Source organism: Protopterus annectens, chromosome 2.part1 (genome assembly GCF_019279795.1).
Source record: "Protopterus annectens isolate FY-2018-M chromosome 2.part1, PAN1.0, whole genome shotgun sequence".
Taxonomy (NCBI): Eukaryota; Metazoa; Chordata; order Ceratodontiformes; family Protopteridae; genus Protopterus; species Protopterus annectens.
This window is the reverse complement of record NC_056729.1, coordinates 46,904,598-46,918,256: the sequence shown is the minus strand read 5'-3', so window position 1 is coordinate 46,918,256 and position 13,659 is coordinate 46,904,598. Positions and strand designations below refer to the sequence as shown.

The 13,659-nt window shown below is 40.4% G+C and overlaps 1 protein-coding gene across 1 annotated transcript in view; it reads left to right on the top strand.

The window, feature by feature from the left end:
* The window catches only part of LOC122793960 (arf-GAP with coiled-coil, ANK repeat and PH domain-containing protein 2-like), a 930,687-nt gene that overhangs the window by 624,639 nt on the left and 292,389 nt on the right, over positions 1-13,659 (top strand). Inside the window, exon 12 of the mRNA XM_044062015.1 lies at positions 8,272-8,348. Coding sequence (XP_043917950.1) covers positions 8,272-8,348 — 77 coding nt within the window. The remainder of the gene's footprint in view (positions 1-8,271; positions 8,349-13,659) is intronic.

Sequence of the window (13,659 nt, the reverse complement as noted above, 5' to 3'; positions counted from 1 at the left end):
CAGGCCTCCAATCAAAGGCCCCCCACCATAGTGAGATTTAAACTTAGTTTTAGTATCCTTGATTCTCCCTCCTTTTGAACCTGCGGCCTCCTGTTCCTTATAGTTACTTTCCTGTAAGACACTATTCCTGGTCGCCATTACATCGGCTAGGAGAGTATCTGAACTTCATGCCCTCTGCACTCGCCCTCTGTATTTAGTGTTCCATAAAGACAGAGTTTCTCTAAGAACTAACCAGTCTTTTTACCCAAGGTGGCTTCTCAGACAAATTTAAATCAATCTATTGATCTTCCAGTTTTCTTTCCTAATTATTCAAACAAGGCGGAGCAAAAACTACATTGTCTGGACGTTCATCGTCAGCTCCGCTACTATCTGGACAGAACTAAACAATTCAGGAAATCTGATCAACTCTTTTTATCTTGTGCAGAAAGTAAAAAGGGTCTTCAGGTATCCAAAGTAACCCTGTCTAGGTGGCTGTCTTCTGTGATAACCTGTATTTATCAACTCAGAGGTAAAGAATTGCCTTCCAGGCCAAGAGCCCACTCAACCAGAGCTTTGGCTACATCTACAGCCTTTCAAGCTAGATTACCAATAGACACTATCTGTGCGGCAGCCACATGGGCCTCTCCTCATACCTTCGTTACACATTACAAATTGGACATGGCCTCCAGAAACAGGGCAAATGTTGGTTCCACCGTTCTCAAGAGTCTGTTCCAATGAGCCACCCAGGATGAAAGTGCTAGGGATGCGGCCCCATCCAGCAAGAATGAAGGCGAGATTGACAACTTAACATTGAGAAGTTATGTACCTACCATAACGTTCCATGTTAGTTGTCTTCTCTCGCCTTCTTTCTTGCGTCCCGCCCACCATCCCCTAGCCTGGACAGACTGAGAGGTTTTCCCCTTCTTCCAAGGGACCTTATCTTGCACTATTCCAAGCTCAGACAGTTGGTCCTGGGGTAGACACAGCTTCAGGTAGTGATATTTGGGGAGTTCTCCTTTCTCCTCCTCCACCTCAGAGGGGAGACTGAATTGGCTATTGCTTTCAAGCACTTTGGCTGCATCCTTAGTGGAGGAATTGCTCCGATAATATTTTCCGTCCTGAAGGAAACAGTGGTAGTAAGACAGTTCCACAACAACGTAGCAGTGATTTATAGCAGCTGTTAACTGCGCTACCCTTGAAAATGTCTATGTCACAGCGTGGGCGGATCATTAGGAGAGGGAACTACTGATTAGCCTGTGTCAAAGTCGTCACAAAGGTGGAGACAAACTCCACCTGAAAGGATGCGATACAAAAGAATGGGGGATGGGGCTCCCTGCCCTACGCTAAGGAATGGGAGAAATGTAAAACTGAGAAACTTTTTAGAGGATTTGTGCAACAGCAGGAGGCTAGGCTGATTGTATAAGGATAAAGGAAAACTTGCGTTTGAGTTAACATGTGTTGGAGCCCGGAGTTTTCCTTTAACTCACAGCTAGGAACCCTGAATTTCATTGTCAACTCCTCCATGCGGCCTATTTCATATGCAGCCGATGGAGCAAGTAGGGCCGCAGGCACAGGTGTGGCTTTGAGGCGTCACGCCTGGATGCGGCTTTGCAACTTCACAGACCCCATCAAGGCATTTTTCACCAACTCCCCCTTTGATGGTTCAGCATTGTATGGACCTCAAGTGAAAGATACTTTGACCAGATGCGAACAAGATGGCAAGACTCTTTCTGCCGTAGGAGTCCGTTTTTCAACCCCATCTAGACCATATCCTAAGGGTCAAAAGGGTGGAAAAATGTGGTTCCGTAAATCACAAGGAGTCACGCCTGACGCAAGAGGTCATTTTTACCCCTAGAGGCAGAGGGGGGAACAACAACAACAGACGCCGTCCAAGAGGCAGAGGGGGTCCGCAGAACCAGAGTAGCAGAGAAATCCTCTCTGACAAACCCTTCCAGCATCCCTGAGGTGCTGCCCGACTGTCCACCTTCGGAGGCAGTCGGGAAGATTATCGCTGTACCCACAAGCCTGGCTCCCCCTCACTCAAGACAAATGGGTGCAGTCGATCATATCCAAGGGTTACAAAATCCCCTTTATCCAAACCCCAATGATTCGAATGGGGTCTCTTCCAGACGTTCCACCCAGTCTAAGGGAACAAGCAGCACTAGAAATCTCAAAGCTGCTAAAAGAGAGCCATCCAGCCAGTCCCAGCAGACCAGCTAGGATCCGGAGTCTACTCTGAGTTCTTTTTGGTACCAAAAACAGGGGACTGGAGGCCAATATTGGATCTCAGCAAGCTAAACAAGTTTGTAAAAAGAACGAGGTTCCGGATGGTCACGCTACAGTCCATTTTACCCTTTCTGGGCAAGGACAATTGGATGTGCTCAGTGGACCTTCAGGATGCGTACTATCACATCAAAATGCACAGGCGCTCCAGAAGATTTCTCCGCTTCCGGCTGGGAGACAGTCACTACCAGTTCAGAGCCCTGCCCTTTGGTCTCACTACAGACCCCCCAGTGTTCACCAGATATATGGCAGCGGTTACGGCTCACATGAGACGTCAAGGATTCCAGGTATTTCCATATCTAGACGACTGGCTCCTCACTGCCACCACCAGGCGTCAACTTCTTCTAGCCAGAGATTACACCATCCACATTTGCAAAGAACTAGGTATCTCTCTAAATTTTGAAAAGTCTGCCTTGTCGCCTTGTCAGTCTATTACCTTCATAGGCGCCACCTTGGACACCGTTCAGCTCTCAGCAAAGTTAACAGAGCAGAGGGTCTTAGATATTCAAAATCATGTTCACGTCCTTCTTCAGAACAACAGAATTCAGGCCAGGTATGTTCTGAAAGTATTAGGTCTCATGGCGGCAGCCATCACGCTTCTTCCCCTTGCCCGCTTTTACATGCGGCTTCAATGGATGCTTTTCTCCCAGTGGTCCTTCCAACAGCTCCCTATGACACACAAGATCTTAATAACTCTATCTTGCAGAAAACATCTATCTTCGTGGATGGTCTGCCCTCAAGTCCATCAAGGCCGACCTTTTACTCCCCCCCCCCCACCCCCGGTCACCACAGTCACAACGGACGCCTCCCTGATTGGCTGGGGGGGGGGGGGCATTTTCAGGGCAGGACAGTCCATGGCACATGGCAACCCTTCGAATGCCACTTGCACATAAATGTCCTGGAGATGAGAGCAGTGCTTTTGACGTTGCAAGCCCTCCAAGACTCTCTTCCCCTGGGGACTATTGCAATTCAAATGAACAATATGTCCGTAGTATGGTATATCAACAAGAAGGGCGGAACCAAGTCCTATCCCCTGTGTTGAGAAGCACTCAAACTCTAGCAATGGGCAGTCTCTTCTCAGCGGTTTCTGATAGCAACGCACATCCCTGGGAAGTCCAACGTCATAGTGGACAGGCTGAGCAGAGCTATTCTCATGCCTCACGAGTGGTCTCTCAAGCAATCGATGACGGAAAAAAATTTTCGGAAGTGGGGGTTTCCTTGCTGTGATCTTTTTGCAACACCACAAAACAGCAAGTGCCTCGACTTCTTCACTCTCTTCCCCCTTCCAGGCCATCCCCCCAGAGACGCTCTAGTCCATGATTGGCCTCGGGGACTTCTTTACGCCTTTCCCCCCTTTCCATTAATCACACAGACAATTCAGAAAGCTACCTCCTTGAGGGCCAAGATGATCCTCATTGCCCCTTATTGGCCTCGACAGATATGGTTCCCCTTCCTGCATCGCTATCTTTTGGAGTAGCTTTGGCATCTGGATCCAATGCTAGATCATTTGGCCCAACAGTCAGGGCAGCTGCACCAATCCCTCCAATCTCTCAACCTCACAGCTTGGTTGCTCCACTTCCGTCCCTAGCCAGGCTTCCAATGATTTCAAATTCTGTCCGGGATGTTATTGTAGCTTCCCTTAAGTTTTCCACCTGAAGGATCTATGCTAGTAAATGGCAACATTTTTCCTTTTGGGCAAAGGCTAGGAACATAGATCCCTTCACTGCTCCAATACACTCGGTCTTGGATTTCCTAGCCGAAATCTTTCATTCAGGATGATCTTCCTCCACAGTAAAAGTTCAGCTAGCAGCCATTTCAAGTTTTCACATAGGCTTGTCGGACTCCAGCATCATGTCCCATAAGCTATGCAAGGCATTCCTCAGAGGTATATTTTTACTCAGGCCTCCAATCAAAGACCCCCCACCACAGTGGGATTTAAACTTAGTTTTAGCATCCTTGATTCTCCCTCCTTTTGAACCTGCGGCCTCCTGTTCCTTGAAGTTACTTTCCTGGAAGACACTATTCCTGGTCGCCATTACATCGGCTAGGAGAGTATCTGAACTTCATGCCCTCTGCACTTGCCCTCCGTATTTAGTGTTCCATAAAGACAGAGTTTCTCTAAGAACTAACCCGTCTTTTTTACCCAAGGTGGCTTCTCAGACAAATTTAAATCAATCTATTGATCTTCCAGTTTTCTTCCCTAATTATTCAAACAAGGCGGAGCAAAAACTACATTGTCTGGACGTTCATCGTCAGCTCCGCTACTATCTGGACAGAACTAAACAATTCAGGAAATCTGATCAACTCTTTTTATCTTGTGCAGAAAGTAAAAAGGGTCTTCAGGTATCCAAAGTAACCCTGTCTAGGTGGCTGTCTTCTGTGATAACCTGTATTTATCAACTCAGAGGTAAAGAATTGCCTTCCAGGCCAAGAGCCCACTCAACCAGAGCTTTGGCTACATCTACAGCCTTTCAAGCTAGATTACCAATAGACACTATCTGTGCGGCAGCCACATGGGCCTCTCCTCATACCTTCGTTACACATTACAAATTGGACATGGCCTCCAGAAACAGGGCAAATGTTGGTTCCACCGTTCTCAAGAGTCTGTTCCAATGAGCCACCCAGGATGAAAGTGCTAGGGATACGGCCCCATCCAGCAAGAATGAAGGCGAGATTGACAACTTAACATTGAGAAGTTATGTACCTACCATAACGTTCCATGTTAGTTGTCTTCTCTCGCCTTCTTTCTTGCGTCCCGCCCACCATCCCCCTAGCCTGGACAGACCGAGAGGTTTTCCCCTTCTTCCAAGGGACCTTATCTTGCACTATTCCAAGCTCAGACAGTTGGTCCTGGGGTAGATGCAGCTTCAGGTAGTGATATTTGGGGAGTTCTCCTTTCTCCTCCTCCACCTCAGAGGGGAGACTGAATTGGCTATTGTTTCTCAGCTACCAAACGAGATCTGGGTAGTTACCGCCTAGCATCATGGGATATAGGGTTGCCTCGGGCCAGTAAAATTAGCTCCCGAGCTTTAGTATAGGCCGAGTCGGAGCCGAGGTTCGGCTACAAACCCATCCAGCAAGAAAGAAGGTGAGAGAAGACAACTAACATGGAACGTTATGGTAGGTACATAACTTCTCATTTCTGTCCATTCATGGTAGCCCGTTACTGATGACACACACACAGACCCAGCAGTGAATAGCAGCTGTGCTTAGCTGATAGAGCAATTCAGTCATTGGTGAAGTATCTGCTCAGTTCACTACAAATGAAATGTATCAAGCATATATGTGGAAAACTTTTGTGCTGTTGTTTGCCCATAGTAAAGTGCCAGTTTTAAAGCCACCGTCCTTTTCTGCTGATGTACTGTACCAAGATTCCCTCTGTTTTTCACTGTTCATAAATTTGCTTGAGGGGTACCCAGCTTGCCTTGCCATCAGATTTACAAATTTTTCCTGATAAGGAAGCACAGAAACTTCCCATTTTTATTTAGAAGACATCGCACTACTAGAAGTAATTCACGTTCCTTTTACTGTGGAATGTTCAGTCTGCTCCTGGTATGGCATTCTATTATGTCACATCATACAAAGTTCCAGCTGTTGATGCGGCACACCAGACTGTAGATTTTTCTATCTGCAGTATTTGACTTGTTTTATTACCTGCCCAAAACAAAAAATCCACAGTAGATGGCTTCCTGCCTTTTGGAAATACCTAGCTAATTACCGTTGAGTATTATTGTTGATAAACTTGAGTTTGAGTTTGCTTGATGATGTCTGTTTATTTCTGTCAGCTGACTTAGTGTTGATGGGGAGGCAGTTCCTTTGCATTGCACAAATGGTATTTGTAAGAAACCTATCATCCTAAAGATGTTCTCTCTAAATCTTTGTAGAATGTATGTTGCGTCCCAGTAATCTGTAAGTCTGTGCTAAGAAGATGTATTTGAGTAAAAGAAAGTAATATGTCCCAGGTGTGGAGCTAGGTATATGAGCAACAAAATGCAGTTTCTAACAAGTTGGGTGTGCCACATAGAAATACCTGCTCTTAAAGATCAAATTTAATATTAAGTGGCAAACATTGAATGGCTATGAACTTTATGGGAAAGGTCAAAGGTGTTCTGGAAGTTGGTTCACATGTTTTGAACTGCTTGTACAGAAGAAATGGAGTGAACAACGAATTTTAGATCGCGTATCACACAGAGGCATGAGTTTCTGTGTACGAAAGAGCTATATAATTAACCTGAAGTTGTGTTAGCATTATTTAGCCCCAGAATAGCTCCCTGTAGAACTAAAGGCCACCAGATAAAATGAATGCATAAACTGATGCAGCATTTGTATTCTGACAGACAGTTTATTTTAAAACATCTGGAAAATGGACATTATGCAGCTGTATTTTTTTTAGTTACTTGTTAACCTGTAGGTGGACTGGTTCAAAAGCTGTCTTCAGTCGCAAACCATAAAATTCATAGCAAGAAACAGAAACTATTTGTAATACATTTTAAGAATCAAAATACTGCTATATTAAACAATCACACTAACAGATATTAACCACAAAATAAAATCAATTAAATAAGATATATTTCTATGGATTTATTTACTTATTTATTTTTGTTTGTTGGGGTAGTGCACTGATTCAGTGACCATTTGCAGTTGCAGCCCAGGTGAATTACAGTCGCAGACAAATACAATTGTACAATAGTACTTCAGAACCACAGCGGATGAGGGTGGATACTTACTACAGTAACTTCAGCTAAAATACATCAATACCACTCCATATTTAATGTAATGTATATGGATGAATACAACAGAAGAAGTGGTTAAAAGGAGAGTAAGTCGAAGTAGAATTTGGTATAATTATTAGGTGACGTGGCCTGTAGAAAAGCAGACCGTAATTATTGAAGTTACTTGGTAATGCAGTTAAATGGATAAAAACAGGTAAAAATGAAAAAAAGAATGAATTAAAGAATCAGAGTCAGAACTGATTAATTAGAACCACTTGAATTGAAAAGATTCAGAGCAGCGAAAAACAGATTTTTTTTTTCCCCTTAAAGAGCGCTAGGGTAGCTAGTTTCCTTATCTGTACTTCTGACTGTTCTGCTGATTTGAATAATTATTTTTTTTATACTTGGAAAAGGATTCTAATCTTAGACACTGCTGTAAAATGCTTTCTCCTTTGCAGTTCAGCGTATTATTAATTGAGTTTGATCTTTATCTGATCATGCAGATAAACGTCATTTTAAAGTATTGTAACTGTAATGTTGAAGTCCATAATCTGACTGTATTTAAAAGTTTCATTATGTTAGAGCAAAGCCTATCTGGTTAAACATTCTTTCATGAAAACCACCTGAGCCAACCTGTTATCTTCTGCAAAGGGAGACGTCTGCCTTACCCCTGTTGTAGGAATGGGGTCTTACCCCAACGCTTCCTACTTCTTCATATATGCATATAGACATACAAATAAACTCCAAGTTTGCACTTAATTGGGGAAGCCAAGGTCGATCATGCTCATTTGTGTTGAAATGAGCATTCTATGAAGTAAATTTTGGTGCATTGTTGGGTACCCATTATATCATACTTAAATATTTTATAATAATTTAACATTTATAAGTAGTTTTTTATCAGTTTTATATCCTTAACTGTTATCCTTTTATATTTAAAGTGCATTTAAAAAAAGTGTAATAAGAGATGAAATTAATTGATGCTCCTGAATTCAGAACAGATGGGGCAAATTTGTTAAAGGGTTTTTGGATTTGTTTTACTATGCCATATATTTTTTAAATTAGTTTTGTCTCCCCTTTTTGGTTCATCATAAATTATTTGAATTTAAAGTATGTATGATTAACACTTTTGCAGTTACCCTAAATTGTCTGTAATATTGTCTGCATTTAGCATTGCTGCTTTCAGAATAGACTAGACTGCTCATTGCTGTTGTACTTGTCAGGGAGAAAGCACCACCTCAAAAGAGAAAAACACTTTTTATCTGTTATATTATCAGTTACATTTTCTGTTTTGTTTCAGCTCTGAGAAGGAGTCATGGATAAAGATGAAGTATGTTGAGCGACGATTCTTGAGAAAATTGACGATACCTTTGCCAGGTAAAAAAAATTAGTCTCAGGTTCATGAAACTTGACAGAATGCATTATATGCACTCTGCATGTTGGAGGAAGCTACAGGAAATAGAGCACAAATGGGCAGTTGGAAGAAACAGAGCTTGAAATAACTGTTACGTTTTCATTTAAGAACTTTGAAGGAGGCAGGTGAAAAATGTAAAAGCAGTCACATTTTGCAATTGTTTGCATGTTTAGCTTACATCCACTAACTACTGATGCCTAGTGAACTTCTTCATAACACCCCCCATCCACGTTTGATCATTTAAAATCACTGGAGGTACACCCGTGAATTGAGCCTCTAGTCCTTTGTTGCAGTCATATTCCCAAGTCTGTTGCTATTCCTTTTCGTAACTGTTTTCTTCTGATTGGAAATAGGGATTTCAATGCCTAAAATTTACTTTTCTTTGATTTTCAGTATTTTTTCTTGGAAATTTTCATTTCCTTTATGCCTCTGTGGAAGTTGTCAGACTAGAGCTAATTTTTTTGACACTACTTTCGCTGGCAAAAATCACAAATATACCCTTCCCACCATTAGCATGGGTCTCCATGCCAAATTTTGGTGACATTAGACAACACAACCAAATCACCTATAGCCAATTTTTCACCAACTGACTAGATCTGACACAGTGCACAGTTTGTAATCCATGTTCAAATTTCTTGACAATACTACACACCACAGTTGATGCCCAAAAAGAGTGGTCTGTACAACATTTCCCCCTGCAGGCACCATCTAGAGTCTGTGCCGTACCTTTCAACCTGGATTCATCAAAAATCTGGACAAAGGCCCAAGAAAAATAGGTACAACTGACCAAAAAGTTTATGCGCTGATTAACATAAAATTTGCATGCATAAGTTTGTGGCCCCACCCACTCTAATTGAATTGTGGGATACAAACTTTTAAATGCAAATTGAAGAACAGACAAAATATAAAACACAAAATCGTGTTTTATTTATATTTGAACTTGTATTAAACTTTGAACTTGTGCAAAATTAAAATGCAGTTTTCTTTTATAAAAATAAACTGCTTGTTAACACTCCAACTCAGGATATTATAAGTACAGTTTAGGCTTGCTTTGTATAATTAGGAATTTCTAAATATTTAATGCGCTATTGTCTAGTATCTTGTATGGTTCTGATTCCCAATTGTTGCCTCTTTTATTAATTGCAAACGCATTTGCAAATTTCCATTTCCTTAGACGCTCAAAAAAAATCCTTTGGATTCCCTGACATCAAAGAAGAAAATTTGTTTTGATCCTTGACTTGCCTTTGTGGCACACCAGGAACTGATGCAGATGCAGCCAATTAACAGGTCCCATGCTTGGTGCCTGAGTGGCCGCACAGGCAGGGGAGAGTGCTTGATAGCATGATAGCACGCAGCTTGCTTTGGCATGGGAATGAGAAACGGAGAGTGGGAGCCGTGGGAGTTTGGCTGTGCTCAACCTTGCAGATACACTGGAGTCAGAACGCCTCCCCCAGACCTTTTTTAATTCAAAACAAGAAAAAGCTTCTTTTTGGTACATCTCTGGGTATCCTACTTTTGATTTAATTCAACACAGCCAGCAGACTCTGCTCTAAACAACAGACATATGCAAGGGGAAGGCCTTTCAGATTACTATGCATGTTCCCGAAGATATTGCTTCGGAAATGTTACAGAAGACACAAAGCACAGGGCTGGAGAAGGCTCAGTCTAGTAATACAGGTGAAACAGAGATATGCAAAGTTCATTTTAAAATCTTTGTTTTTCTTCAGTATTCATAATACTGGATACATTGGACATGACATGTCATGATAACCTTCACGATTGTACTAAATTATATTCCTTGTATACTACAGCACACTTATTAGAACGTGTTTTAAATTTTTTAGCATTTTCCAGTAAGCAATAAAACAAGATGTATGAACCAATAATGACAAAACTGCCAAATTCAGAACATCTCCATCATAAAAATCTACTCAAACTTCTGTCATTACAATCCACCAATATCGCTAAATATGCACTCTGCAGAAGTAAAAGTCATCTAAATAATTCCACATTAAAGAGATCTGTAACTAATGAAGAGGTTGCTGCTAGCAAACAACTTTATTATAAATAAAATGCTAAAACTTAACATTACAACCTGTTGTATGTAAAACAGTTTTTGTGTGTGTATATATATATATATATATATATATGTGTGTGTGTGTGTATATTAATTTATATTATACTCTTATATTATTAGCTCTCTCATGCAACACAGAAGCCATTGAAGTGTTATCATTTAAGCCAGGGGGAACATTGCTGCTATTTTAAATTGCCACTGAGTTTACCTCTTCTTCAGTAGATTTTTCCAGTCCCCCCCCCCCCCCCGGGATTGGGCTTGACCTGCTCCAAAATGCCAAATAAAAACTTATTAAATTGGGAACAGACCATTGAGTGTTTATATAATGAACTAGTTACCTTTTTATTTTATGTCATTTCCATGTTCATACATTCTATTCCTCAAAGCTCGCTCGGTCTTTCCCACATAAAATCCTGAACATTTGTTACAGACTGCTAAGTATACAACCCCCTTACTAAAACAATTCCCTTTAACAAACTCTATCCTACTTTTCATTCTATTATCCAAATAATATAATTATCTTTATATATTAAAGAACATTGTCTGCAGCTTCCACACGGTCTTGTTCCTGTAGTTACTTTAATTCTGGGTTCCAACTTATGTTCTGAAAGACTTTTGATGTTAAATCCAGTTTTATTCACAAATTTGGGATATTCACCTACCCTTTGGTATATCTCCTTATTAGTTTTAAAGATACTCTTTTGTAGGGTCTTTTTGACTTAATTTGTTAAATAATTAAATTCCAACGCACATGCTTTTTTATATTTACCAGTTTCCAGATTGAAAGCATCATGAGTTTTCTGTAATCCCACCTCTGTCAAGGACAGGTATACTGTACCCGAATTGTTATACACATCTAAAATTATTTCCTTGACTAATTCCTTTGAATATACTCTTTCCTCAAACATTATTTGTATTTTGTTTAACTCCTCATACAAATCCTAGTGGTGTGATGTCATTCTTGCTACCCTCACTGCTTGTCCTTTGACTATGCTTCTTTTTTGCGCTATGGGGTGATTATTCCCAAAATGCAAATATGTATTAAAAAGTGTGTCTTTTCTGTATATTCGGGATCTGAATCAGTCTGGGTCTTTTGTTATTTGTACATCCAAGTAGTTAATAATTTCAGCATTCAAATTATAAGTGAACTCTAAAAATTCAGTAGTTTCACCCAAATATGTAACAAAGTCCACTATTTCATCCTGTGTACCCTTCCAAAATACAAAATTATCATCCAAAAACCTGGAATAAGGCTGTGTCTTATTCCAGAAAAGGCTGTTGAGTACCTAAGTGGGTAGGTGAATGTCCCAAAGTTGTGAATAAAACTGGATTTAACATCAAAAGTCTTTTAGAACATAAGTTGGAACCCAGAATTAAAGTAACTACAGGAACAAGACCGTGTGGAAGCTGCAGACAATATTCTTTTATAAATAAAGAGAATTATATTATTCTTGATAATATAATGAAAAGTAGGATAAAGTTTGTTAAAGGGAATTGTTTTAGTAAGGGGGTTGTATACTTAGCAGTCTGTAACAAATGTTCAGGATTTTATGTGGGAAAGACCGAGCGAGCTTTGAGGAATAGAATGTATGAACATGGAAATGACATAAAATAAAAAGGTAACTAGTTCATTATATAAACACTCAATGGTCTGTTCCCAATTTAATAAGTTTTTATTTGGCATTTTGGAGCAGGTCAAGCCCAATCCCGGGGGGGGGGGGGGGGGATTGGAAAAATCTGTTCAAGAAGAGGTAAACACGGTGGCAATTTAAAATAGCAGCAATGTTCCCCCTGGCTTAAATGATAACATTTCAATAGCCCCTGTGTTGCATGAGAGAGCTAATAAAATATAAGAGTATAATATAAATTTAATATACACACACACACACACATATATATATATATATATATATATATATATATACACACACACACACAAAACTGTTTTACATACTACAGGTTGTAATGTTACGTTTTAGCATTTTATTTATAAATAAATTGAATCAGCATTTTAAAGCTTTATAAAAATAATTGGATGTATGCTTTAGAGAAAGTGCAATTAATGTTTTAGAATGTAATTGATTAGTATGGTGATTGCTTTGTATTTGTGATTGGTTCACAGTTTTTATAAAAATGAGGATGTTTAGAAGGGACTTTCATTCTGATGAAGGCTATATGTTGTAGCCGAAAGCGCTCAATTTGGTTCTGTAATAAAAGATACTTGGATTTTATACGGCCTGGTATTTGTGGAATTTATAGTGTTTCAAACTTAATAACGGGTTCATAGTTACTAGAGCATCTCCTGCAAAGGAGGACATTCTCAGGACTGCAACATCCATCACCTTTAAAGTGCAACACAGTACAGTATCAGCAATCCATAAAGAGTTCACACAATTGTTGAAAAGGTAACGCAGCTTAAACTTGTGGCGGCAGTAACAAGCAAACAGTACTGTACACTTGCAATTAAGACCGAACACTTGTTCACACACACTGTGAATTGTGGCAGCAGTAATAAGCAAATTTGCACAGTCATTGGAAGCTGCAATCTGTAAATTGTAATTTGCTTTTGCAGCTGTACTGTATTTCAAAAAATTGTGCAGGCAGGGCAGGAAGAACAGGACTGGACCAGAAGAACAAGACATAGAGAGATGGACCCTTCGTAAAGAGCCCCCTTAACAATTCCAAAAGTGCACATCTCTGAAAAAGTTGTAAAAATCTATATATGACCATTAATTGTAATGAGGACAGCGATATAAGTAATGTGTGGGGTTTTTTTTTTTTTTTTTTTACTTACCTGGAGGAGGTCAAGAATGGAATGCATATGGATTCCATTTCCATTGTCTAGTTACTAGTGAGGGCATGGGTAGACTGACTCTTCTGCAGAAGTTAACTAACTTAATTTAAATTGTGCACAGTGCACACGCAGTACAGCTCCAGTCCGGAGTTTGCTGTGCTGAGTCTGCTCTGCTCTCTTGGTGCTGCTGCTGCTAATATAATCTAAATTACAGAGACATTCCAAGAGTCTCTGAATGAGTCCGACAATAGCCGTTCCTCTGCTACATTAAGCTGATGTCACCACGCATGTCCCTGCATGTTGCTGCGATGCATGGTGACATCATGCATTATTTAAACTGGTAAATAAAAAGAAAAAAAAAAAAGAAAATGGGGGGGTCAGAATTGAAGGGAGCCACTCTGGA